We start from the raw sequence: 26,851 nt of genomic DNA on the forward strand, positions 1-26,851 counted from the left end.
CACATGAGGCCCAATGTGGAGCGCTCCGAGAGAGCTTCGGGCCCTGAGCTGCTCTGTGAGACTTCTTAGGGAGCCTCGGGAATGGCTCTGACTTGATATTCCCGTCAAACCCCATGAATAATTTCTTAAGGACCTCACAATAAGAAGGGAAGGGAGCCCCGGCCGGTGACTTTTCAGACCTCTGCTTAGCACTTCTTGCTGGGCTCTGGACCCAGCCGGCACGTCACACGGCGATCAGCTCTCTTGTCTCTGGCACCTTTAGAGTTCCTCTCAGGATCTCAATGTTTTGGAAGGTTCTGGGACAGCTCTTCCATAGCAGAGTCTCAGTTTAGGGTCGTCAGGTCGGGTGCCTTCCATGCTGTGGGAGCCGTGCTTCCGCTGCTCCGTGATCCCTCAGGCATGGCGGGTCCTGGGTTGCCGCAGGTATATCTTATTCGATGGAGACGTGGACGCTCTGTGGGTGGAGAACATGAACTCTGTGATGGACGACAACAAGCTGCTGACGCTGGCCAACGGCGAGCGCATCCGGCTCCAGGCACACTGCGCCCTGCTGTTCGAGGCAAGTGAAGGTGGGACATCACAGTGATGGCCGGCCTTTCCTTCAATCAGAATTCATATGTGTGATAAAGTGTTGATGCATGTGGATGGTTATTTAAAAAATGCAGAATTTGTGACTCGTACTGCTCTGTCCCTGTCTGCTCCCTGCGCCCCCTCTTCATTCCTGGGGTGATGGCTTTTACTTGTTTTTCCTGAGTGTCAATAAGCAACAGGGTCAGCATGCTGTTTCTTTTACACATTAGCTATTGGTTGAGCACTCTCACAATCAGGGTTTACCTCATACCACTAGCCAAACTTCTCTCCTCGGAATAGTATATTGCTAAATTGATTGATAGCAAACAGTATTTAAATTATTGGGAATATGGAAATATTTACTGTAGAGTCAACTAGTATACTGTAGTTACATTTACTGTATTTTTGTTGTTGTTGTTGGTTTGGAAACTATTGAGGATTGAACCCAGGGATACTTTATCCCCAGCCCATTTTCTTGTATATTTTATTTTGAGACAGGGTTTCACTGAGTGGTCCAGGCTGGCCTCGAACTTGTGATTCCCCCTGTCTCCAGCTTCCTGGATGTGCCACCATGCCTGCCTGGCCATTTACTTACCCTCCCTCCCTCCCTTCCTTCCTTCCTTCCTTCCTTCCTTCCTTCCTTCCTTCCTTCCTTCCTTCCTCCCTCCCTCCCTCCCTCCCTCCCTCCCTCCCTCCCTCCCTCCCTTCCTTCCTTTCCTCCTCCTCCTTCGTCTTCTTCTTCTTTTGGTCTTTTTTTTTTTTGCTATGCTGGGGATTGAACCCAGGGCCTTGTACTTGCTAGGCAAGTGCTCTACTGCTGAGCTATATCCACAGCCTCATTTACTATTTTTAGAGCCATTTGTTTTGTGTGGTGTTTGTAATTGCCTTCCTTTTTCTCTCATGTCATCTGTCTCTATCTTATCCTTGGTTGTTTTTTTTTTTTTTTTTTTTTTTGCTTTCTCTCATTTCAAGTATTCTGTTGAGCTCCCTTTTCCCCTGGAGGATACCTTCCAAAGCCCTCCATTTCTTTCTTTTTTTTTTTTTAAGTATTTGACTTTTTTTTTAAGAGGGGGGGAGAATTTTTTAAATATTTCTTTTTTAGTTTTCGGTGGACACAACATCTTTATTTATATGTGGTGCTGAGGATCGAACCCAGGCCGCACGCATGCCAGACGAGCTAGCCACATCCCCAGCCTGGCCCTCCATTTCTTGCTTAAAGTACAAGCAGTTTTTCAGTTGTGGCCCTGGGATTTGCTTTCATTCATCTTGGCCTTTGAAACTTGGCAATGCATTAGTATTTATGGGTTTCAGCATCTAATTGGCTGACCCAGCTATTTTTTTTATAGAGACAAGTTTAGCTGAGTGTAGTGGTGCATGCCTGCAATCCCAGCAGTTTAGGAAGCTGAGGCAGGAAAATTGCAAGTTCAAGGCCAGCCTCAGCAATTTAGTGAGGCCCTAGGCAACTTATTTTCTTCTTTATAATTTCCTATCAGAATTCTACTAAAACTCTGTCTAAAAAGGTGTTACATCAGAGATGTATAACCTCATCAGAAACTTAGGTATTCAATTAAAACCCTAAGGAAAGCTGTATTAATTTGGGTATCATGTGGGTTTTATCCTGTCTCAAGATAGAGAGAGAGAGAGGGCAGGGGGGAGAAGAGAGATTTTTTAAATTGCCAGTTTAGCTGTATTTTTAAAATTTTGTACTACTTTATCTCAACAATGGTTAAAAAAAATTAAAAGAAAAACCCTTCAAAACAGTATTAGTTTCTAGGTGGTGGGATTGGGATAACTTATTTTCTTCTTTATAATTTTCTATCAGAACTCTACTGCATATTTATTTTTATATTATTTTATAGTAAGAGAAAACTTAAAAAGGTGTTACATCAGAGATGTATAACCTCATCAGAAACCTAAGTATTCAATTAAAACCCTCAGGAAAGCTGTATTAATTTGGGTGTGGTGTGGATTTTATAGAGTTGTAAAAACTTTGCACAAAAAAACACCCTTAAACATCTATCCAAGCTGGGTGTAGACACATGCCTGTAATCCCAGCTGGCTTGGGAGGCTGAGGAAGGAGGATCATGAGTTCAAAGCCAGCCTCAGCAATTTGGTGAGGCCCTAGGCAACTTAGCGAGACCCTGTCTCTAAATAAAATACAAAAAAGGGCTGGAGATGTGGCTCAGTGGTCAAGTGCCCCTGAGTTCAATCCCCAATACCAAGAAAACCCCCAAACATATATGCACTTGTTTCTAGTATAGACATGGGTGATTTTCTCTCCCTCCAGGTTGGAGATTTACAGTACGCCTCCCCTGCAACTGTGTCTCGATGTGGAATGGTGTATGTAGATCCTAAAAACTTGAAATACCAACCGTACTGGAAAAAGTGGGTTCATCAAATACAAAATAAGGTGAAATTATTTCTGAAATAAACTTATAGTTATCAGTATTGGTGGCCAGCCGTAGTTGAAGGCCTGGTCCTTGACCTGCTCGTGTCCTTGAGCACAAATCAGATGAAGACACGGTGACACACTCATTCGACTTCATGTAGTTCAAGGGGTTGAAAAGCATTTCTTACAGAGGGGTAGATAATAAATGTTCTAGGCTTTGGGGACTGCACTTGTTCTTTTGCACCTACTCAGTTCTGTCTTGTGGCACAGATACAGCCAGACACAGTGCGTATGGGAAAGGACACGGCTGTGGACCCTGAGAGGTTCATTTACAGAAACAGGGGCCAGGCCAGATTGGGTTTATGGGCTCTTTGGCAGACATGCCCAGTTCCTGAGGGACGGGAGCTCCCTGATTCTGTGCTTCTGCTCAGTGGGAGGCGTGAGGGACCTGCTTGTCATGTAATTGGGATCTGAAGGTTCCAGTGGACCTCAAGCCATGTGACGTGTCCTATGGCTGCTCAGAAGGTGTTTTGTCTAAACCGTGGGCTTCACTGATGGACATAGGGACGGATGTGACCATCATGTACAGGGTGTGGCTTGACCACGCCCAGGACACCTGGACCATGGTCTCAAGTGGAAACAGGTGGCCTGGGTGGGTCTCTAGAAGGGCTGTTAGGACATGATTCCCGAGAGAAGGGAAGACCAGGGAACCATTTGAGGGACTGTCATCTGGGATGGAGTTCCTGAGGATCCACTCAGTCCCTATGGCCACCAGTGCTGGGTAGAGACAGTGTCTCTGCTCCTTTCTACTCCTTGCTGGATGCCTGGTCAGGCCGCTGGAACTCTGAGAGGCAGGCCCCTTTCCTGTCGAATGGGAACTTGTGTCTGTCACTCCCAGGGGCGGAGTGGCCCCTGTGGCAGCCAAAGGAAGTGGAAGGGCAATGTAAAGGACGTTCTTCCCACAGCGCAGGCTCTGCTGCCAGGGCTTCGTCCCCTGTGGCCTCACCCTTCATTAGCTGCGCCGCTCCGTCTTCAGACAGGAAGACTTTCTGTGAACATCCACTTAAATAAGTGAAGGTTTGCAAATGTTTTGGAATTCTGCTCCTTCACAGGAGGAGCAAAAATATCTGGATAGTCTCTTTGAGAAATATGTGCCCTACCTCATGGACGTGATCGTGGAGGGCATAGTGGACGGAAGACAAGGGGAGAAGCTGAAGACCATAGTGCCCCAGACGGACCTAAACATGGTAGGATCCAGCAGAGGCTTCCCATAGGACAGACCCCAGTGGACTTCTAAGGGGGACAGAGATGCCAGCGGGGTCAACCCTAACATGTCAGTGGGGGTCCTTTTGTTTTGGTGACCCTGAGCATGCCACGACAGTGGGCTCCATCTGTCTGGACCAACATGGTGGGTCATATGTTCCCATTGCTCTGGGATCTGGAAATCCCAAGATTTAGGACGGAAGTGACTCTGTGGGGGTAGGATGTATGGGCTGAACCAGTGTTTTCCACGAGCCAGGTGACCCAGTTAGCCAAGATGTTGGACGCCTTACTGGAGGGAGAAATTGAGGACCCCGACCTGCTGGAGTGCTTCTTCTTGGAGGCCCTATACTTCTCCCTGGGTGCCTCCCTGCTCGAGGATGGAAGGATTAAATTTGATGAAAGCGTCAAACGCATTGCTTCTTTGCCCACTGCTGACACAGAGGAGGTTTGGGCCAAACCTGGGGAACTGCCAGGTGAGAACCGAGCCCTACTTGCTCACCCTCTCTGAGTGCTTCAAGTTGGGCTTTCAGACACCGTGAGCTCGTTCCCTGTGTTCCCGCCTGGGTGGGTTTTCTGGTGCCATGGTCAGAGCACTGGTGGTGCCCTCAGGAGGAGGTCAGGTGCACTGGCTGCTGTCCCTGCGAGTGCCCTTTCTTGAGGAGTCTCAACTCTTCTCCCTGGAGCTATGGCACGTGCCCCTTGGCTCTGGCTGGGTGCTCTAACTCCCCGTGTTCCACGTGACTTTGCTCCTCTTTTCCTTTGGGCTCCTCATCTGTCTGAAGCACCATGACTTAACTAATCTGGTGCTGCTGACATTTGCATGGTAGGCCGTCACCTGTGGGTTTTGCACGGTACTCACGGGAAATCACGGTGTATTAAGGGTTTCGGTTTTTTCACCAAGAACACGCACCCTCCAGGATGTACAAAAGGTTGAATTGGCAGGGCCCATGGGGAAGGGGTCTGTGAGGGGGCTTCTTTTTGAGGTGGGCTTGGATAGCACCCCTGTGAATGACCATCATGGTGAAGAATGGTGTGGAGAGGGAGGTGATGGTGACAGGTGGGGCTGGGACTCCCAGGCTACCTGCGGCACCTGGTGCTTCTCCTGTCCCTTCCCTGCACCGTCTTGACCAGATGCCTCCATGGGCAGCCGTCCTCCCCTTTTGCAGAAATTAGTATGTCTGCAGTGAAAGTGTTTTCTTATCTCTCTCTACACCTGCCTGACACGCCACCACCAGAAGGGTGGGGACCAGGGTTCTGTGCCCCACTATGTGTTCCCCTGGAAGGGACTCGGAAGGTTTCTGTCCAGTGAACAGGTAGCCTTAGGTCAAAGCACTCAGCATCTGACTGGCGAGCGGGTCGCTCTAATTCAAAGCACTTGCTAAGTGTCTGTCTGGGGAAGAAGTGGCATGTAGGTGATACTGTGGTAGCCATCCAGGGAACCAGCAGGATTAGCTCATTTGAGGCACCTACCAGAACTGATTCCTATGTTCCCACGTCCACGATCACAGTGACATGGACTTTGATTGTGCCGCAGGCCAGCTTCCAACTTTGTACGAGTTTCATTTCGATTCCAAACGGAACCATTGGATCCCCTGGAGTAAGCTGGTTCCAGAGTACGTGCATGACCACCAGAGGAAGTTCATGGACATCCTGGGTAAGTGAGAGGCAAGCCTCTGTCCCTGGTGTGAGGGTGTGTGACCCTGGTCCTGGGAGGACGTGAGAAGCATCCTGTGGCCTGGCTGGCCACCTGAGTCCCACCCAGGGAGCTGAGAAGAGTGGGGAGGCAGGGGCCCTCCTGAGAGGCCCTTAGATGCTGGCTCTGTGCATCCTCAGTGCCCACGGAGAGGGTGCGGGCTTCCCCTGGCATTTACTCTGCTCTCTCCAGCCCATGAAGCTGGCTGGGCATGGGTAATGACCGGCACATTCTCGTGAACAGTGCTTCCTGGAGAAGGCATGTGCCCCTGGTGTGTACCCCCGAGACTGTATTTTAAGTCTACTTGTCGGGCTGGTTAGACACAATGTGGGCTGGATAGCTCCACAACATGTGCACCTGGCTTTGGTCCATTGTACCTGCAGAGTGAGGCACCCCGGTCCTCCAGAACCCATGGTGATTAAAATCTGCCCTCGTGGGAGGGGGCAGGCTGGACCTGACTTCATGGCTGAAATCTCTGCAGAGGGAGCTGTGGGTCAGGAGACCAGATCCTGCAGGCATGTGGGTGACTCAGCAGCAGGGAGATCATTTTTTTAGCACCCGAGCATAAATCTCACTTGGATGCTGGGGCAGTTTGGGTGCTGTCATCCTGGACAGCGTTGTGCTTGCACAACATATGTAGAAATGTGTTGGACTCATCGAATTCTACACTTACAACGGGTGATGCCTTTGTAACTTGTGCCTCAATAAAGCCAAGGAGAATAATGGCTGGGGTGACGAGGTTCTCCTGCAGAGCAGCTCTACCTGCCACACATGTTCCTGAGGTCACGGCTTGGCTTCTGCTGATGCTTTTTATGGGATTTACGGGATTCTGTGACAGTTCTGTGTTGTCACCCACCACCCACCCCCATGTGGAGCTCTTCTGATGTTCCTTTCATTCCTTTTGTAGTTCACACAGTGGATACAACCCGCACCACCTGGATATTGGAACAAATGGTCAAAATTAAGCAGCCTGTTATTTTTGTTGGTGAATCTGGCACTTCTAAGACAGCTACTACCCAGAACTTCCTAAGACACCTCAGTGAAGACACTAATGTAAGCCGTTGTTGATATCAGTTGCCCATTGCCGTGTAACAAACTGCCCAGCACAGAGTCACTTAAGACAACAAGCACCACCTCCTGGTGTCTGTGGGTGGAGGGGCTGGCAGTGGCTCAGCTGGGTGGCCCTAGTTCAGGTCCTCTCATGAGGTTGCAGTCAGGCTATTGGCTGGACAGGGGCTGGATTATCCTCTTTCAGATGACATTTCATATGGAGAGAGGCTGGAGGCCTTAGTTCCCTGCTGTGTGGGCCTCTCCCAGGGCTGCTTGAGTGCGCTTTTTGTAAACTGTTGCTTTATCAAAGTACCCAAGACCAGGTAATTTATAAAGAAGAGAAGTTTATTTGACTAATAGTTCTGGATGGTGGGAAAACCAGGAGCCTGGGCCAGCATGATGAGGACCTTCTACCTACATGATAGTGTGGCAGAGGGTGTCACATGGTGAGACAGAGTAGGTTTGCCAGAGAAAGTCACTTAGATTTAAAAAAAAAAAAAGGTGCTTCCTTAATAGTGGATGAATCCATTAATCCGCAGGGGTTTTGCCTTTGGGATCCCTTCACCTTCCAAGGACCCACCCTGAAGTCTCATTGACATATGAATTTGGAGATTGAAACCTGGGGCACATTGAAACCTGAGCAGTGCTGTGACTGCAGCTAGGGCTCCAGTGAAAGCCCAGGACGGGCAGCAAAGGGAGGCTGCGGCCATCTTGGGGTTACAGACCTCACCTCTGCCCTATTGTGTGCGTCAGACTGAGCACCCTCCAGTGGTGGACACCTGGAGACAGCACTGGGCTCCATGGTGGAGACTGGCTGTCATGTCTTCCCATCATCCCTCTGTGGTATCCCTCGACACTGGTCAGATGCATGAGGGTCTGCTATGCACGGGGCCCATGCCAGCTGGTACCACAGGACAAGCCCAGTGGAACAGGCCACTCGGGTCACTTTGGAGCAGAAGGGTGCTGTGCCCCAGGCACACTGAGACAGCCAGAAGAAGGCGCTGGCCCCTGTCCACACAGACCTGCTCCCTGGGCTGGCTGCTGCTCACCGTCCATTCCCCAAGCTGCAAGCCATTTTTCTAGCTATTGGATCACTGAGTGAAGACTCTCTTGCCCCCAAGGAACCTCCTGTGGTTTTCAGTCGGTCCAGGGCTGCCTCGGTTCTGTTTTCGTTACTCCCTGGTCACGTCACCATTTAAGTCTAGTTCCTATCTTGGCCTTCTGGAACCTCGGAGGGGAGAGGAGCTCCCCCCACTCACTTTTCCACGTCTTTTAGTTTGTGTCTTTTCTGTTTCCAGCAGTTCTGGCATCAAGGGCTCCTGCAAGCCTCACCGGCCTCTGGGCAGGGGGGGACCTTTGTGTTGGACATCGTAAGAGGCGTGGGCAGAATGGGGCTGATCTGTCTGAGTAGCCAAGCTCATTTAGACTGACACTGACAACATGGCCTAGTTGGCTTTAGGGATGTCCCTGTGGAGGGCACAGAGCGGGGTAGCTGCAGATTTGCAGAGTGGGGAAAAGGGAAGCCACATTCAGAAGCCACGTCACGATACCCCTCCCCGAGTGTAACAGCCCAGCCCGGCTGCCAGCACAGTCTGCTTCTGTGCACCTGTGCTCACAGGCACTCTGGATGGAGGGCCTTTAAAAGGCCACAGTTCCCAATGTGTGGTCCCAGGCCAACAGAGCTAGCTTTACCTGAAAGCTTGTTCAAGACACCCATGAACTACAGAACCGGAAGCTCTGGGTACAGAGCAGCCAGCTACCTGGCACAGCCCTCTGGGTATGACTGGCACATCAAGGAGTGTGAACACCCCGGTGAGGGGCTCCCCAGCACCTCTGAGCACAGGGAGAGGCCCGAGCACACAGGCATGAGGATACAGCAGGTAGACCTTCTTTCCCAGCAACTCATTCCAAAGACCAAACCCAAGATTGTGCACGTTCTCTTTGGCTGATTTATTAAGATGCAGCTGCCATCATAAGCAGTTTATGTTTTAATGTTGCCTCATTGAAAATGCCTTCTAGGAACCACTCTAGGAAGTAAGTGGTCCCAGAAGGTGGTATTCAGATCACCTTTCAGGCGAGAAGGAAGGAGGGTCTGAAAGGGTTAAGTGACTTTGGGGTCCTCTAACAGCTCCCAGTCCCCCTTCTGCTGCTCCACACACACGTGCTGAGGCCCACGTGTGGCAGCTCGTTATCAGCTCATGCAGCCTGCCAGGAGGAAGAGGAATTCTTGCTTTAGCACTTAAAAATAACAAAGCACAGACCCACATTGGGTGACAATAGCATTAGCTCAGAGGCAGTGGGTCTTCAGCAGAGATGGGAGCTCGCGGTCAGACGTTTGCTGTGGGTGCCACGCAGAGGAGGCCAATGCATCCTGCCTTCTCCCTGTTTCAGATTGTGCTCATGGTCAGTTTCTCGTCCCGCACCACGTCCATGGATATCCAGAGAAACTTGGAAGCCAACGTGGAAAAGCGGACCAGAGACACCTATGGCCCCCCCATGGGCAAATGCCTCCTGGTGTTCATGGACGACATGAATATGCCCAAGGTGAGGCGGGAGGGGGAAGGAGGGTGTCCGAGCACAGTCCTGCTCGGTGTGTGTAGTGCAGGCCGTGGCTGGCAGCCAGGACGCAGCATCCTGCCGCTCCTCCCCACTCCCTCCTCCCAGCCTCAGCTCTGTTGGAGGAGGTGTCCCACAAGAGCTCTTAGGTGGCCCTCTGTGCTAGAGAAGCTGAAGGCAGGACCCCTGGGGATTAGCCGAGGAAGGGGAACTTCAGCTACATCACGAGTGTGTTTCTGGGGACCGAGGCTGAGACATGCAAAGTTCTCTAGGCATACCGGAAGTTAAATTTGTATAATTTTACAGAACCATCTTTTCCTTGAAGATTTGTCTTCCAGAAGGATGGTGCAAAACCAGGATCCACTCACCTACCCGTAAATCTGATCATTCACCCACCCATCCACCCATGTATTCAGTTACTTAATCATCCATTACTCAATTCATCCATTTATCCGTCATCTGTTATCTTTATTATCTATTTATTCATCCATTTGTCTGTTCATCTATAACTTTATTCATCTACCCATCCATCATCTGTCCATCCATCCTCCCATCCACCCATCCATCCATCCTTCCATCCATCTACCCCCATTCATCCTTCCATCTGTCCATCCATCCTTCCATCCTTCCATTCATCCTCTCATCCTTCCCTCCCTCCATCCATCCTTTCATCCTTGCATCCTTCCATCCATCTACCCCCATTCATCCTTCCATCTGTCCATCCATCCTTCCATCCTTCCATTCATCCTCTCATCCTTCCCTCCCTCCATCCATCCTTTCATCCTTCCATCCTTCCATCCATCCATCCACCCACCCATCCATCCATTCTCCTCCCATCCATCTATCCATACCTCCATCCCATCATCCACCCATCCATCTTTCCATCCATCCTTCTATCATTCCATCCATCCTTCATCCTTCTATGCATCCTTCCTACCATCTGTCCATCCATTCTTCCGTCCACCCATCCATTTATCCCTCCATCTACCCATCCATCTTCCATCCTTCCTTCTATCTCTCATCCATCCTTCTTTCTGTCCATCCATCTGTCCTTCCATCCTTCCATCCATTCATTCATCCATCCAGTGAGTGGGAGGATGAATTGACATCTTTGATGGTCAGCGCTGTGCAGTGTGTGAGACCTATGGAGCTTACAGTCTAGTGAGAGAGAGAGACTTTAAAAATCACCAATGAGTATCTAATTGCAAACTTTGAGAAGCCAAACGAAATTAAGCCCAGGATGCTCTGGGATGAGAGGAGGGCCAAGCTTTGGTCCAGACGCTCAGGCTTCTCAGAGCTCTACCTTGAAATACTGCTATTCTCTTTTTTCTCTTAAAAAAAAATCATCAAGGTGGATGAATATGGCACCCAGCAGCCAATTGCCCTGCTGAAGCTGCTGCTGGAAAAAGGCTACTTGTACGACCGTGGGAAGGAGCTGAACTGTAAGAACATCCGGGACCTCGGCTTCATCGCTGCCATGGGGAAAGCCGGAGGAGGCCGCAACGAGGTGGACCCCAGGTTCCTTTCACTGTTCAGCACCTTCAACGTGCCGTTCCCTTCAGAGGAGTCCTTGTACCTGATTTACTTCTCCATCCTGAAAGGCCACACCGCGGTAACTCTTTAAATCAGAAGTACAAATGGGGGACACGGTTGGGCAGAAATGTACGCAGACTGATTGACACATCAGACACACCAGGCCCAAGCCAAGGGCCTGCAGTGCATTCAGGGGACCAGGAAGATGTTTTACTGTGTTTCAAAATCAGAAGAAAAACATTCACCTTTATACCCATGCAGTCACAAAATGTGATTTTAATGTACAAGAAGGGGGGCCGCAGAGGCTGAAGTGCCTTGGACCCACCTGGAGTCTTGCCTACTGACATTAGGCCTGTGCCCTGGGGCCAGGTGGGTAAGGTGAGGCTGTGCAGCAGCAGATATCATGGCCACCCTGAGTACCTGGCAAGTTCATGCCTTTCCCAAAGGTGTGCCCGGCAGATAACTCCCAGGGCGGCTGGCATGGGTCTTTGGTTTCACAGTTCATTGACTTCCCAGTGGACATGGAAACCCAAGGCCATAAAAGCAGGTCAGATGATGAGCTTCTCTGGTCTGTTCACCTCTTCCCTCATAAAAAAAAATGTGACAAAATTCACATTATGTAAAATTCGTTGCCGTGGCCACTTTAAAGCACAGAATTCCGAGCTACTCTGTACACTCGTGGCACGTAGGCGTCCCCACCCCAGTGTCTGATTTCACAGCCTCTTCTCCCCCAGGGGAACCCTGATCTCACACTGCAGCAGCTGCCCACCCTTCCCCACCCGCCAACCCCTAGAAACCCACCGACCTCCCATCTCTGTGGGTTTGCCCGTCCTGGGGGTTTTACATGGATCGAGTCATCTGGCTTATTGCACTTGGTTAGCTGTGTGTGTTCACGGCTCCCGTGTGTTCAAGGCTCCCTTCCTTCTCATGGCTAAATATTCCCTCTGGGTGACGCTCTTTCCTTTGTCCACTCTCCCATTCACGGACACCCGGGGGTGGGGGCTTTTCCTGTCTCAGGACTTTCACGAGAGCATCGTGGCAGTGAGTGGCCTGCTGACCTCCTGCACGCTGACGCTCTACAAGAACATCGTCCAGGACCTGCCGCCCACCCCTTCAAAGTTCCATTACATCTTCAACCTCCGTGATCTCTCCCGGGTGTTCAATGGCCTTGTGCTCACCAACCCCCAGCGGTTAGTTTGTTGGATATTAACAAGATAAATCCTGCCAATTTGACGGTTTCTTTTATTCTCTTAAGATGGGGGTGGGGGGGCTTGTCAGTGAACTTGAAGAACCAGTGTGTCAGTTAATTCCCAACGTCTTTGCTGTGTTAAGTGAAGAATAGAGTCAAATGCTGGAGTCAAGGCTGGGCTCTTTGTAAACCCCTGGGCAGAAAACCAGTGGGACCAACAGCAGAGGTTGGACAGGTGGACAAGTATCTCTGACCCCTTGGGTGGGATGGCTTTGCCACCCGCCTTCAGCTCTGAAGTTGGAATTCACCCGAATCCTTTTGCTCATGTGACCAGTTGTTTCCAGTTGAGATACAGGAGCTGCCAGGGGCCCTTATGCTGATTCTAAATTCAGACATTCCAGCAACAGGGTAGTGCTAGGAGTTTTCCATCACATATGCTGCATAGAGAGAGGGCCCTTTCTTCCCTCGGATAGGGCAAGTTATGGATGGTGACCTGGAGTCTTTGCACTTCATCCATTGGCTCCTGGTTAGACTTCACTAATGGGAGGCTAGAGAAGGCACTCCAGGGTGCAGCTCCCGAGCCGCCTCCCATGCATCCTTCTGGGAACGGCAGCAGGTGGCCCACTCCTCTCCAGGGGCCCTCGAGGCTGACTTGCCCCTTCCGCCATGTTCCATAGGTTCCAGACGGTGGCCCAGATGGTGAGAGTCTGGAGGAATGAGTGTCTGAGGGTCTTCCATGACCGGCTGATCAACGAAACAGACAAGCAGCTGGTTAGTGCATGGGGATGTGCCAGCAGATGCAAAGGCCAGCCATAGAACTGCTCTCTGAGGAAAACCAAGCCCTTGTCACACACACACACACACACACACACACACACGCAAACACACACACGCACACACATGCCCACGTGCGTGCAGAGAAAACAATGCATTTAAAAAATATATAGAATGGCAAAAAGGCAGACACTAACAGTCAAAGCTGATGGGTGGGGGGCTGGCTCATAAGTACTCTGTAGCTGTCAAGGGAGAAAATGGAAGGCAGGTCACTCAGATGGTGACAGCATGGGAGCTTGTCCTGACATGAGTCAGTGCGGGACTGCTGTCCTTGAGTGTGGGTCCTTAACCGGCTTATGTTTTAAGGTGCAAGATCACATAGGAAACTTGGTTTTGGAGCACTTTGAGGAGGATGAGGAGGTAGTGATGAGGGATCCCATTCTGTTTGGGGACTTTCGGATGGCTCTGCATGAGGAGGAGACACGTATCTACGAGGACATCCAGGACTACGAGGCGGCCAAAGCGCTGTTCCAGGTGTGGTGGGCTCCTTCTCGCCCGCGTCTGCTTCCTCCTGGAGCACTGGTGTGACAGTGGCTCCATCCCCAGGGGCCTGGTGCCTGACCCTGAGGCTCCCACACCTGTGGTCTGCCCTGGCTCGCCGCTGGCTGACCAGCGCCGGTAGGGTGGAGTCTGGATTTGAGAGTGGATCCAGTCCTGGGAGCCCAACTGATTCAATTAATACAATGATTTTTCAGGAAAGAAAAAAATCTTTCCTCCGTCCTTAATCTGTCCTGCACAAAAGGAGAAAGTTCACCTCTTAAAAAACAGTGATCCTTAAAAATTTTTTTTTTTTTAATTCAGGAAATTCTTGAGGAGTACAATGAGATCAACACCAGGATGAACTTGGTGCTCTTCGATGACGCACTGGAGCACTTGACCCGCGTACATCGCATCATCCGCATGGACCGCGGCCATGCGCTGCTGGTGGGCGAGGGTGGCTCGGGGAAGCAGTCGCTCGCAAGGCTGGCCGCCTTCACGGCTGGCTACGAGGTGAGGCCACCTCCCTTCCAGGAAGGCCGGTCCTGCCAGTCCCTGCAGCCAGGAGGGAGTTCCTGCAGATACTGGAACCACCTACAGCAGATCCTAAGTGATTTTTTTTTAGTCCTGGGGATTGAGTCTGGGGGTGCTTAATCTCTGAGCCCCAGCCCCAGCCCTTTTTATTTATTTGTTTATTTATTTGGAGATTGAGTCTTGTTATGTTGTCCAGTTTGGCCTGGAACTTGTGATCCTCCTGCCACAGCCTCTCGATTGGCAGGGGTTACAGGTCTGGGCCCTGCACCTGGTATAGCATAACGTTGTCACAGAGTAGGGAGTTGAGTTGGTTTGTTTTTGCTCGCTTACCTGTTTTGGGCATATTTTAACGGAATATCCAAAGCGTCTAACTGTTGTATTGTTCTTAGATTGGAGAAGATGTCAGGTCAAGGTCAAAAGCCAAACGCAGGCAGTTGCTGCAGATCCCAATGTGCATCCGCCGCAGGGAGGCCGGCCTGGGCAGACCTCGGTGGGCTGCTGTTAGGGGCCAACCATTTGCCGGGCAACCACAGCTGCACAGCAATACATGCAGTTTTACATTAATCTTAGAAGCTCTCTCTCTTTAAAAACAGCTTTATTGTAGTACAACTCAGGGCCGTGTTATCCACGCGCTCTGTGTGCAGATCGGTGCTTCTTGTCATTCAGATGTGAGCAGCCATCACCCTGGACTCCTTTAGAGCATTCCCACCACTTCTAAGAAAGCCCTGTGCCCGCAGCTGCCATCACCCCACCCTCCTCCAAGTCTCTGAGGACGACCCTGCCTGGACTGTCACATGCGTAGCATAGCACAGTACGTGGCAGCCGTGGCAGCTGCAGGGCTTACCAAGTGTGGCCTGCATCTGGGTGATGTTCTTGTTTTAGCCAAATCCTGGTCCCTGTGTGGACACACTGCATTTGTCCACGTGTCCCCTCACCCGTGGACCTCTGGGCTGCTCTGCCTCTTGGCCACTGTGGATAATGCTATAAATGTCCACGTGGGAATCTCTGGGTGGACCTATGTTTCCCTTGCTCTTGGGGCTTCTTAAGGAGGATGGGGTGGCACTGCTGGGTCACGTCGTGGTTCTGGGGCTCACCCTTGCAGGAGCCGCCACACTGTTCTGCAGTGGCTGGGCTGATTTGCATTCCCACCAGCAGGGTCCCAGGGCTCCTGCTTCTCCTCACCATTCAGAATCTTCCAGACTCCCACAGGGGATTGTCTGGCAACTCTGAGGTCTTCCTCTGAGGCCGCCTGGGAAGGACCGCAGAAGGGATATTGAGGGACGGGACTCAGGAGAAGACGAGGGTGTGTAGAGTGGGCTGGGGCCCTGGAGGCCGAGGCGGATGGCCATGGGTTCCAGTGGGTGGGCACCCTAGTGAGCAAGGAGCTGGCAGGTGGAGGGCAGGTGCTGGACAGAACTTTGGAGTAAGTGTTGGTCAGCTGGAAGTCATGCTTGCTACTTGAGTTTGCGTGACTGGTGTGTGACTGTGCGTGCGCCAGTGTGGAAGTGTGCCTGTGTGTGGCACGTGTCTGGGACAGTGTGTGTGGGTGTGAAAGTGTGTGTGTGAACCTGTGTGCATGAGAGGGTTCCAAGTAGCTGCCACTGCTCACATACAAGTCCTGCTTCTGCCTGGGCCTTAGTGCCAGCCGCCTCAGTTGTGCGGAGGACCTTCTGGTTGCAGAGTTCAGACAGCGTCCACACTTGCTGCTTGGGCCGCCCCGGCTGTGCCCCTTTCCTGCCCTTTCTTGCTGGCCTCCCTGCCTACCCTTCCCACCTGCCTGTGTCTGGCTGTCCACTGCTCTGTGACTCTGGGGACCTTTCTGTGCCTTTCTCCTTCCCACGCTGCCTCCTGGACGTAGGCATGTTCTCTGCATGGCGGTGCCTTCGCATGCTCCTCTGTGTACACAGAACACTATGGTGCTTTGACAAAGGCAGGGTGCTGTGGCCAGATGTGGTGGTGTGTGCCTGTGATTCAGCAACTTTGGAGGCTGAGCAGGAGAGGCAGAAGGATCGCAAGTTCTGGGCCACCTGGGCATCTTAGCTAGACCTTGTCTCAAAAAAGGGATGGGGATGTGGCACAGTGGTTAAGCACCTCTGGGTTCAATCCCTGAACCTCCCCCCAGAAAAAAAGCAGGGTACTTTGGCTTTCTGCCTCCTGCGCTTCTGACTCTGGGTCATTTTGTGAGACTGGCCAAGTCACCTGTCCTCATTGCCTCCGTCTCCCTTAGCCAACAGCCCAGCAGTGATATCGTGCAAACTCAGAGGCTCTCCCTGTGTGCTGGCCTCCTTTAGGAGGCTGGGGAGGGAGGCTACCAGCCCGGGTGACTTTGCCCTGTGGCCCCAGGTGTTTGAGATCATGCTGAGCCGAGGCTACTCTGAGAACAGCTTCCGGGAGGATCTGAAGAGCCTTTACATGAAGCTGGGGCTGGAGAACAAGATGATGATCTTCCTGTTCACAGACGCGCACGTGGCTGAGGAGGGCTTCCTGGAGCTCATCAACAACATGCTTACTTCAGGTACCCCGCGGCCGGTGGCCTCATGGGCACATCAGGCTGCTCCTCACCACAGCCCCTGGGGGTGGGTCTGGCTGCCCAGTGGCCCTGCCCTGACCAGCTGATGCGCGTCTGCTGTGCTTGGGGGCCGTTGGAAGTACTTTCTTACCCAGCACTGCTGGGTCCCCAGGAGGGAGACACCTGGCTGGCTCCATTAAGGGGAAACAGAGGTACAGAGATGCCACCAGAGGTGGAGCAGTGACCCCTCAAAAGTCATCCCGACTCCAGACCCCAGAACCTGTAAACGGGCCTTGTCAGGAAAAGCCGTCTTTGCAGATGTGATTAGTGAAGAGTCTTGAGATGATACACTGGATTTGGGATGGGCCCTGAATTCAGTGACAGCTGTTTTTACAAGAGAAAGGAGAGGAATCACTGGAATATAGAGGAAAAGGCCTTGTTAGGATGGAGACAGCCGCATGCCATGGGATGCCAGAATCTGGCAAGGGAGGGTCCCCAAAACCTTCCGTGGGAGCACAGCCCTGCTGACAGTCACCTTGATCTCTGCTCTCAGGCCTCCAGAAATGTGAGAGTAAATTTCTTCATCGTTTTAAGTGTGCAATTTGTGGTAATCAGTTGTAGGAGCTGGTCACCAGGAAACTGCTGACAACTCACCCAAAGGTGCCCCGCTAAGAAGGGGCCGAGGAGGGGCTTGGGCTTCAGCCTCATGGCCATGGTGGAGACAGCTACCCTGAGTCACGATCCTGGCCACCTCTTAGCCTGCTGAGGTTCACGCAGATGTGTGACCAAATGGCTCCCAGGGAGGATCTGCCTTTACTGTGGGTCAGGTTGGCACTTGACTCTAGGCATCATTGTTAGTAGGTCTTCTCCACCCGTCCCATAAAACATGTCACACACAGCATGAGGCTGAAGGAAGGCTTTAGGGACATGGCAGCATGCTGGCCAGGTTCCCTGGGGAGTGCTCCTCTGTGCTCGCCTTGCCCCCTCTCCTCCCACCTCCTGTTTTGGTGGGTTTCCAAGTGAAACCTCAGACCGCCCCCTCCGCCCCCAAGAAGCTTCAGCAGGCCTGCTCTTATCCAGAGGCCAGTTTTGGGTAGGTTTTTCTTTGGATGTGAACTTGACATACAATGAAATGTGCCCATTTTGAATGTGTGCTTGCTGGGCTTTGTTAGTTGAGTTTTAAGTCATGGGGGTCAGCTCTACAGGGACAGGGACCATCCTCCACTTGGATTTACCCTGCAGGATTAGACGCTGGGCAGTCATGCCTCTGGCCTCCTTGAAGTTTGGGGTCCAGTGTGGGGGGTGGGGCTGGTTAACATCAGCAACAGAAACACACAGAGATGGCGCCACCACTAAAGTCACAATAGGTGCCATGAGGAAGGGTCCAGCCCCTTCCCCTGGTGGCTCCAGTGTGCAGACGTGGGACCTGAGCTTGGTGTGTCTGTTTCCCCGTGCTGCTCTAGCAACTCAGCCCCAGTTCCCGCTGTGGCTTCAAACAATGCAGATTCTCCCGCTGTAGGGCTGGAGTCAGAGCTGGGGATGGGTCTTGTGGGGCCACAGCAAGGACGGGGTCTTTCTAGGGGTTTCTGAGAATCCGTCTCCTTCTCTTCTGGATTCTGGAGGCTGCCGCTGGCCTCAGTCCCTGATCACACCATCCCAGGCTCCTCTCTGTCACCTCAATTCTAACTGCTGGTCTCTCTCATAAGGACCCTGTGACGTGTCGGACCACCTGGCTGATCCAGAGACCTCTTTGAGGCTGCATTGCAGGAAGTGGGGAAACCTCACCACTGGTCCCAGAGATTAGGATGGGCATCACCAGGGGACGACATCCACGCTCCTGCCACGGGAGTAGTGACCAGCAATGGGCTGGCAGAGGGGTCTGTGTGCCACAGTCAGATGGGAAAGGGCCACCGTGGCAGGAGCACAGTGATGGTCCCCCAGTGTGGGGGCTCATGGGCTGGTGCCCTGATGTGGTCTAGATCTGTGATCTGCAGGAGTCCCTCTAGCTGCCCTTAGGGACTAGGTCGGAGGGGATGAGGGAGGCGGGGGCTTTAAAGGTGAGTGGCCTTGGCCCTGTGTTAACATCACCTGCTTATTAACAGTGTGTCGTGTCATTTGAAATGTGCCAATGGTGATGTCTCGCCCTCGGGGCTCCCAGCACAGCCCTGTTGGCATTTGGGGCCAGGAAGCTCTGCTGTGGGACCACCCTGGGGTGTTTTGTGGTACCCCTGGCCCCTGCCTATTGGCTCTCCTCTTCCCAAGTCATGGGAAAGGGTCTCCAGATGGCCAGATGCCCCAGGTGAGCGTTCCTGCTCTAGAGAACACAAGGCTTCCACACTCAGTGGCCTCAGGAGCTCCCTGCAATCCTCTGGGGTGAGCAGGAGGTGTCATCGCCCCCATTTCACAGATGGGTAGATGGAAGCTCAGGGGCTTTGCCCACAGGCAAGTGGGCCAGGGGTCTGAGTCCAATGCCCCAGTGCCCCAGTGCCCTAGTGCCCTGCGTCGGGACCCACTACTCTCTCTGCCATGCTGTTCTTCTGCCATCTTAGCTGGTACACAGAGAGGCAGTGACCCTGGGACTTTAAAACCAGCTCCCACGAATCTGTTCTGCAGGGATCGTCCCTGCGCTGTTCACAGATGAGGAAAAGGACATCATTTTCAGCCAGCTTGGACAGGAAGCCCTAAAGCAGGGCATGGGGCCGGCCAAGGAGTCTGTGTGGCAGTACTTCGTGAACAAGAGTGCAAATAATCTGCACATTGTCCTGGGCATGTCCCCTGTGGGGGACACACTGAGGACCCGCTGCAGGAATTTCCCAGGTACCTGGGGCTAAGTGTGTTGCCTATTTGCTCCCAAGCTTCCACCAACAAGTCAACAAGACATGGCCTCCAGTGGAAACAAGGGCCTGCACTGTGGGATGTGCCTGGCTGGCCCCTTGCAGTGGCCACCAGCAGTGGGTGATGTTCTTCTGGCCTGAGGATGTGCTCCCACTCCCAGGAACAATGTGGCAGTGCATGGAGGATGGCTCCTTGTCCCCTCCCACATGGGACAGTCTTACCAGCCTTGTGTAAGGGTTCCTGCCTAGCCACAGGTTCCTAATGAGGGCAGGTGCTGCTCCCCGGGGATATTAGGATCAGGAGACATGTCTAGTTGTCAGAACCGAGGGGGAGGTGGCATGCTGCTGGCACCCAGTGGGTGGCAGCCAGGGATGCTGTAAGCATGCACAGTGCCCAGTCAGTGCCTGTGTCAGGGTTATCTGGCCCCAGGGTCAGCAGTGCCCAGTGTCAGAATAAGACACTCTGCTGTGGCTGAGCCCAGCTGGGACGCGCCCAGCTTGTTCAGTGCATTGGTGGCAACTGAAGACCGAGCTGAAGTTGTGAGTGTCTCGGGTGCAGAGCGGTGGTTGCCCTCTCTCTCCAAGGTCTGGTGAATAACACTGGGATCGACTGGTTCATGTCCTGGCCTCCCCAAGCCCTGCACGCAGTCGCCAAATCATTTTTAGGTAAGTCCCAGCTACTGTGGGGACTGTGTCATGGGTCTCACAAAGCCATTCTACATCACCCCTCCGACCTTGACCTTTAGCCCCATGGATTCCTTTGCTGTAAATTCTATGAAGAGTTTATGAAGAACACATGCTTTTTTTATTGTTAGATTGCCCTTGTGTTTCAGTCCCAAGGGATTTCAGGAGACTTACAGAAGAGTTTGGATTGGAAATTGATTAAGTAGCATCTAGCTCGGGAGTTGACAAGACATGGCCTGTGGCCAGTGTGGCCTACTGCTGTATGGGCGCAGCTTTGTGAGCACACGGACCCACGCATTAATCCACATGTTGTCTATGGCTGTTTTTTTTTTTAATACATATATATATATATATATATATATATATATATATACCTTTATTTATTTATTTATTTATTTACATGTGGTGCTGAGGATCGAATCCAGGGCCTCACACATGCTAGGCAAGCGCTCTACCACTGAGCCACAGCCCAGCCCTCTATGGCTGTTTTGATGCCACAATTGCAAGGGCCAGGAGTTGCAACTGAGACCAGGTGTCCCTGTTTGGCTCTTGATGGAGAAAGTGTGCTGACCTCCAACCCAGAGGTTGCCCAAGGGCCGTGGGGCAAGCTGAGGGTGAGCCTCGACTCCCTCCAGCACCTGTGCCCTGGACAGCAATTGTACTCCTTGAATAAGAAGGCATGTCAGTGGAACTTCAGGGGAAAATCTTTTTCTCTAGACCCACCTTGAACAGATTTATGACAAATTCCACCGAGTGACCTCAAAATAGTTTCAGCCTTATAAATATGTATCCAATAAATAAATAAATAGTCATTCTATGCAAGCAGAGATCGTAGCTTCAGTCATAATGCAGGTCTTTTTTTTTTTTTCTGGGAAGGGGCCAAGAGCATGAGTCTTAAGATATGACTCAGGGGCCAGCAAGCTACTTCAGCAGAGGTCCAGATGGAAAATATTTACCTCTGTGGCAACTACTCAAATCTACAATTATATGGTGGATGCCATTATAGACAATATGCAAATGAATGGCCATGGCTGTGTTCCAATAAAACTTTATTTAAAAAGTGGGAAGTGGGCCAGATTTTCCTTCTGGGCTGTAGATGAGCACCCTGACGTAGTGCACCCTGGTTTTCTTAAGTGTGTTAGTCATTCTCAAGTGTTATCACTTGAGCTTGCTTTCAGCATTCAGTGTCTTTAATAATGCTGCCTAGAATTTGCTTAGAATTGTTTTCCTTAGAATGTGTTTCCTGGTATCGAGATGACTATGCCCCAAAGTGGATATTTGTCAGGCTGCGTCTTTCCTGCAGGCAGTACCCCTGGTATAACCCAAGGTTGGGACTGCAGAACCTCGACAGCTGATGTTTTTGTCCACTCTCCTCCCTTTGCTTGAACGAGAGGTGTATTCTGTCTTCAAGAGGATGCTTCTTGCAGTGATTCTTCTAGCAGGTTGACAGGAAGGCTGCCTTTTGCCCAGTAGGTCCACACGCTGGGTATCCAGCAGAAAAGGGCTGAGTAGCTCACCTGGCTGGAAGAGGTTGCTCCCTGGGGAGCATCAATCAGGACAGGTGTGGCGTGCTCCCCGCTGCGTGCTGCCATGGCGCCCAGGGAAGAGGGGTGGCTCTCTGTTTGAGGCATGTTGCTGGAGCCTGGCTCAGTGGTCCAGAAGAGCCACCCACTCATTATAAATGCTCTTTTCTTTCTATTTTTTTAAAAATTACATTTTTAAATCATTTTTTTTATTTTGGAAAATATATCTAACATAAGCTTTTCCATTTTGCCAACTTTTAAGTGCACCTGTGGCATTGTAACAGTCATAGGGCTACACAGCCATCACAGGACCCATTTCTAGAACTCGTCACCCTCCTAACTGCTCTAAATGCAGACTCTCTCCCTCCTCCCATCAGCACAACCGCCTGCCTTTGTGGATGATGGAATCCCCCCGTGTCCATGTCCGTCTGTTCAGGTGGCCTTCTTTCTCTTTCTCTGAGGCTCACCCTGTTGTGGTGCCGTCAGCCTGTTGTGGCTACGTGCTGCCTGCCCCAGCATTAATGTGAGCCTTGGTGGACCTGCAGAGCCCTGCATTGGGGCTCACGCCTGGGCCACAGCGGGCCTCTGGGCCGGGTGATTCCAGGCTGGGCTCACTGGGAGCCATCCTCTCACTGAGAGGCAGCGTTGCCTGTCCTCCCTCTCCAGGGGCTAATCTAATGATCCCAGGAGAAAATATAGAAGACCTGGTGGAACACGTGGTCTTGGTCCATGAGTCCGTTGGTGAATTCAGCAAACAATTTCTCCAGAAACTGAGGCGCAGCAACTATGTGACGCCTAAGAATTACCTGGATTTTATTAATACGTACTCGAAGTTGCTGGATGAGAAGACTCAGTTTAACATAGGTAAGGCTTGGGGATGGCTGGTCACCTGATGTCGCAATGCTCAGGTGTAGGGATCCAGGTCTCCTCTTCCCGAGTTCATTTGGGCCCATGCTGTGCCGATGCAGGAGGGACTGGAACATAGTGACACTATGTGACAAGTGAATGGTTCCCCCTGATGAACCCAAGTTGGATGAACCTCAGGGAGGCCACAGAAGGCAAGCCTGGGGCACAGGGAGCAGGCGTGGGGACAGTGAATGGGTGCCGTCTGTCCCCAGCTCAGTGCAAGCGCCTGGAGGGCGGGCTGGACAAGCTGAAGGAGGCCACCATCCAGCTGGACGAGCTGAACCAGAAGCTGGCTGAGCAGAGGGTCGTGCTGGCTGAGAAGTCAGCTGCCTGCGAGGCCCTGCTGGAGGAGATCTCCACCAACACCGCTGTAGGCAAGTGCGGAGCCCCCTGGGGACCGGCCTGTTCCCACTGCTTGCTTGTAGGTGGTCCTCAGTAGGCCGCAGCCTGGAGATCACCAGCCCAGGCTGCCTCCTTCACCCTGTGACCTTCCTCTTGGTGGGTCTGCACGTGGCTTTAATTAATTTTAAAAAATTTTTAGTTGTGGATGGACACAGTACCTTTATTTTGTTTATTATAGTTTGTTTATGTAGTGCTGGGTGCCTCGTGCATGCTAGGCAAGCGCTCTGCCACTGAGCCACAACCACCCCCCCCCTGTGGCTTTAATTTAAAAGAAAAAATTTGACATATAAAATTGTACAGATTTATGGCAACGTGGAGATAATTCAATACATGTGTCAAATGTGAGGCCTAAACTTCTTGAAGGACACCTGTCACCTGAGCTTCCCTAGCCCAGGGTAACCTCATCTTAACTAATTACATTATTTCCAAATAAGGTCCTTTCCTTGGGTTCCCATGGACCTGACTTTTGGGGGAACACTGTTCACCCCACTATACCTCCTGTGGGCCAGGCCTATGGGGACTGGGTTCCAGGCCCGGGAAGGTGTGTGCGTCCTGGAGGCAGCAGACAGTAAATGCTCTGGTGATTGGACGAAGGTTCTGACCGTGGTCAGTGTTGGGAGGCCAGCAGTCAGTGTGAGATGACAGAGGGCAGCCCTCCTAGAGGGGATGGCTGCTGGCCTGGCTCTGAGTGAATATGAGACATGAGAGAGAGAGAGAGAGAGAGAGAGAGAGAGAGAGAGAAAGAGAGAGAGATCTCAGGCAGCAGCTGACACTGCCCAGGAAGGGGTAGGTGTGTGACCTGCCATGGTACAGAGTGGGTGGACTTGGGTGGGCCAGTGGAGGGAGGCAGAGTTGGAGAAGCTACTAGGTGTTCAGACCCCGCATGTTGAGGACTCTGTCCCACTGGCAAGGCCGGAGGCTGTCACGCTGGCCAGAGCTCCCTTGAGCCCCGTGTGGCCCAGAACTTGAGGCTCAGCTGCTCATGGCCTCGCTGCCCTGCAGCGGAGGAGAAGAAGAAGCTGGCGGAGGAGAAGGCCATCGAGATAGAGGAGCAGAATAAGATCATTGCGGTGGAGAAGACAGAGGCCGAGACAGCCCTTGCCGAGGTCATGCCCATCCTGGAGGCCGCCAAGCTGGAGCTGCAGAAGCTGGATAAGTCGGATGTGACGGAGATCAGGTAACGGGGACCCCAGGTGTGCTGCGGCCCCCCCTTTGCTTCTGCTGGTGCCCACAGGTGCCAGCCGCAGTGCTGAGCACTGTACACAGGGACCGTCACTGCCCACATTTACAGACAGAAGGGAGGCCTGGAGGTGAGGTGGCCACCCTGGCCCCCAGCCCAGGAAGCTATGCCTGCCGGCCTTGAACCCAGGTCAGCTCACGCAGGGCTGCGAGGAGGCAGGGGTAGAACGGTGCTCCTCTGTCCTCTGCAAAAGCCAGTGTGTGCTCTAAACAGGCCAGGGTGCCAGCACCCTGTGGAAACAGCAGGAGGCCTTGCCTCAGTCCCCATCAATTTCTATAGAGAAGCACTGGGAGGGCTGGGGCTCAGTGGTACAGCGCTTGCCTAGCATGTGTGAGGCCCTGGGTGTGAGTCTCAGCACGGCATATACATAAATGAATAAAATAAAGGTCCATCAACAACTAAAAAATGTTTTTTTATTAAAAAATTTTTTTTAGTTGTAGACAGACACAATACCTTTGTTTTATTTATTTATTTTTATGTGGCACTGAGGATCGAACCCAGGGCTTCACACATGCTAGGCAAGTGCTCTGTAACAGCCCCAGCCCAAGCCCAACAACTAAAAAAAAAAGCAGTGTGGGGAGTGGGTCACTGTCATGGCCCCCAGACATTCTGTAAACCACTCCTGTCACTTGCTATCAGGAGGAGTGGCCAGCGGGGGTGGGCAGGTGAGCTTCCCCTGTGTAGCTTGGTCTCTGCAGGGCCGTGCGTGGACTTGGTTGATAAGTTGAAAGCCTCAAGAGGATCAGGCCTGGCTTCCCCCTTTGCTCACCCAGAGAGGCTCCTGCTTCCAGGTCGATAGTCGGTCTCACCTTGTTCCTACTCCTGTGCCGCTCCTGTGTCCCTGTGCCCTGTGTGTCTCATGCGGATCTCACAAAAGGTTGGGCCCTTCTCCTGTATGGGAACTTGAACAGGAACTCAGTCCCTGCTGCACTGGGGACCTGAGTGACACCAGAGTTGCTGCCATGTGACCAACAAGTCATCCCTCCAGTGTTCTGCAGAGTGTGGTGCTGATGGGAGCTTTAGGGCAGGTGCTATAAATGTCCCTGCTGGGTGGCAGATGGAGGTGCCAGGACAAGGTGGGGCTGCGTGTGGGCCAGGTGATAGGAGGGATAGTCAACTGCATTTTCAAGGAAAACACCCTACCTCTGGCTACACGGTATGGGCAGCTCCCAGCAGCAGCTTAGAGAGCTGGGAAGGACGCTGAAGGGCATCTAGAGAGGAGGGGCAGGGAAGGCAGTGTCCCCCTGATTGAGGGCAGGGGAGGGGGGTCCCTGGGGTCACATGGAGAACTTGATGCATCCCTGAGTTAGACAGGCCTCGTGCCTGAGAGAGCTAAAAGTGGCCGATGGCCTGAAGACCTAAAGGGAGTGATGTTTGAAGTGCTATTGTGGAGGGCTGGGGCTGGGGCTGAGTGGTAGAGCATTTGCCTGGCATGTGTGAGGCACTGGGTTCGATTCTTAGCACCACATATGAAAAAATAAAGGTCAACAACTAATAAGGTATTTGAAAAAAAAATAGAGCACTTGCCTGGCATGTGCGAGCCCCTGGGTTCTGTCCCTGTCATGGTAAAAATTAAAAAAAAAAAAAAAAGAGCCATTAGAGCAGGGAATACAGTCCTGCATGGCTCTGCCTCTTACCAGCTTCATGACCTTCAGCTTGTTGTCTAAGGCTCTGTGACCTTCAGCTAACCTCTCTGTGCTTGCTTCCTCACTTGTAAAATGTGGATGATGACAGTCATCCCCGATGAATCAGGGCGGTTGTAAGGATAAAAGGCGCTAGTGTGTGAAGAATCATCAAACTGGGCTGGGCACCTAAGCAGTGCCTGCACAGCTTTAGCCATTGTCCTGTTCCAATGTCACATCGGCGTGCTGCAGCCCAGCCCAGCAGCTTCCCGGGCTACCTGATATTTGAGGCTCTCTTCAGCCCCTGGCTGGAGTCCGAGGGTTTGAGAGTGAGGGTGGACAAATGAAAGCACACCATTCATGTTCTTCTGCTTGCATTTTGGAGATCTGCTGCAGGCGCGCATGTGGTGAACACCCTGTTATTTTAAACCGTCCCGTCCTGTGTCGGGCCAGGCAGTCTGCTCAGCCAGGCCCTGTGGCTGTGGCTTTAGCTGGCCTCCAGTCCCTTGCCTTCACGCAGAGCAAACCTGGTTGCTTTGCCGTGTGCTGGGCAAGCCCCCCACGGGGTGTGTTTCTGGCCGTGGTACTGGGTCCAAGGGTGTGGTTCATAATGCCTGGCCCTGGGGGACCTGCTCCTCCCCAGGCCGCCTGAGGCCTGTTTCCCTCACCAGCAGAGGGCGCTGTTGACATTGGATCTCTGCTGCTGCTTTTGTAGGTGGAGAGTGGCATCTGTGTAGTTCTAACTAGCGTGAGGTGGCCTTTTTTTTGTCATTGTGGAAAATGCTGTCTCATGTTGTTTATCTGTGAAGTTGTTGTTATTACTGTTGCTTTTGTCTTCTTAATCATTTCCAGGGGCTTTTCTTTCTCTTTTTTGCAGAGCTGGAGATGGAGTCCAAGGCCTTGAAAGCTAGGCACCTGCTCTGCCCCTGGGCTAGCCCTCAGCCCCCAAATGGCATTTTGTATGACAGGGATTCGCTATCCACTCACACAGTGAGTGCAGATATCTTCTAGTTTGTCTTGGCTGTTTGATTTTATTAACAAGG

General features: G+C 52.1%; 1 protein-coding gene across 1 annotated transcript in view; it reads left to right on the forward strand.

The window, feature by feature from the left end:
* Positions 1 to 26,851, forward strand: part of Dnah10 (dynein axonemal heavy chain 10) — a 122,832-nt gene that overhangs the window by 75,983 nt on the left and 19,998 nt on the right. Inside the window, exons 40-57 of the mRNA XM_078039348.1 lie at positions 424 to 559; positions 2,858 to 2,980; positions 4,072 to 4,206; positions 4,479 to 4,695; positions 5,757 to 5,876; positions 6,823 to 6,968; positions 9,357 to 9,509; positions 10,873 to 11,133; positions 12,072 to 12,244; positions 12,921 to 13,014; positions 13,384 to 13,551; positions 13,879 to 14,067; positions 16,432 to 16,603; positions 19,211 to 19,414; positions 20,017 to 20,097; positions 22,305 to 22,502; positions 22,757 to 22,918; positions 23,949 to 24,123. Coding sequence (XP_077895474.1) covers positions 424 to 559; positions 2,858 to 2,980; positions 4,072 to 4,206; positions 4,479 to 4,695; positions 5,757 to 5,876; positions 6,823 to 6,968; positions 9,357 to 9,509; positions 10,873 to 11,133; positions 12,072 to 12,244; positions 12,921 to 13,014; positions 13,384 to 13,551; positions 13,879 to 14,067; positions 16,432 to 16,603; positions 19,211 to 19,414; positions 20,017 to 20,097; positions 22,305 to 22,502; positions 22,757 to 22,918; positions 23,949 to 24,123 — 2,907 coding nt within the window. The remainder of the gene's footprint in view (positions 1 to 423; positions 560 to 2,857; positions 2,981 to 4,071; positions 4,207 to 4,478; positions 4,696 to 5,756; positions 5,877 to 6,822; positions 6,969 to 9,356; positions 9,510 to 10,872; positions 11,134 to 12,071; positions 12,245 to 12,920; positions 13,015 to 13,383; positions 13,552 to 13,878; positions 14,068 to 16,431; positions 16,604 to 19,210; positions 19,415 to 20,016; positions 20,098 to 22,304; positions 22,503 to 22,756; positions 22,919 to 23,948; positions 24,124 to 26,851) is intronic.

The sequence above is a fragment of the Ictidomys tridecemlineatus genome, chromosome 2, assembly GCF_052094955.1.
Source record: "Ictidomys tridecemlineatus isolate mIctTri1 chromosome 2, mIctTri1.hap1, whole genome shotgun sequence".
Taxonomy (NCBI): domain Eukaryota; kingdom Metazoa; phylum Chordata; class Mammalia; order Rodentia; family Sciuridae; genus Ictidomys; species Ictidomys tridecemlineatus.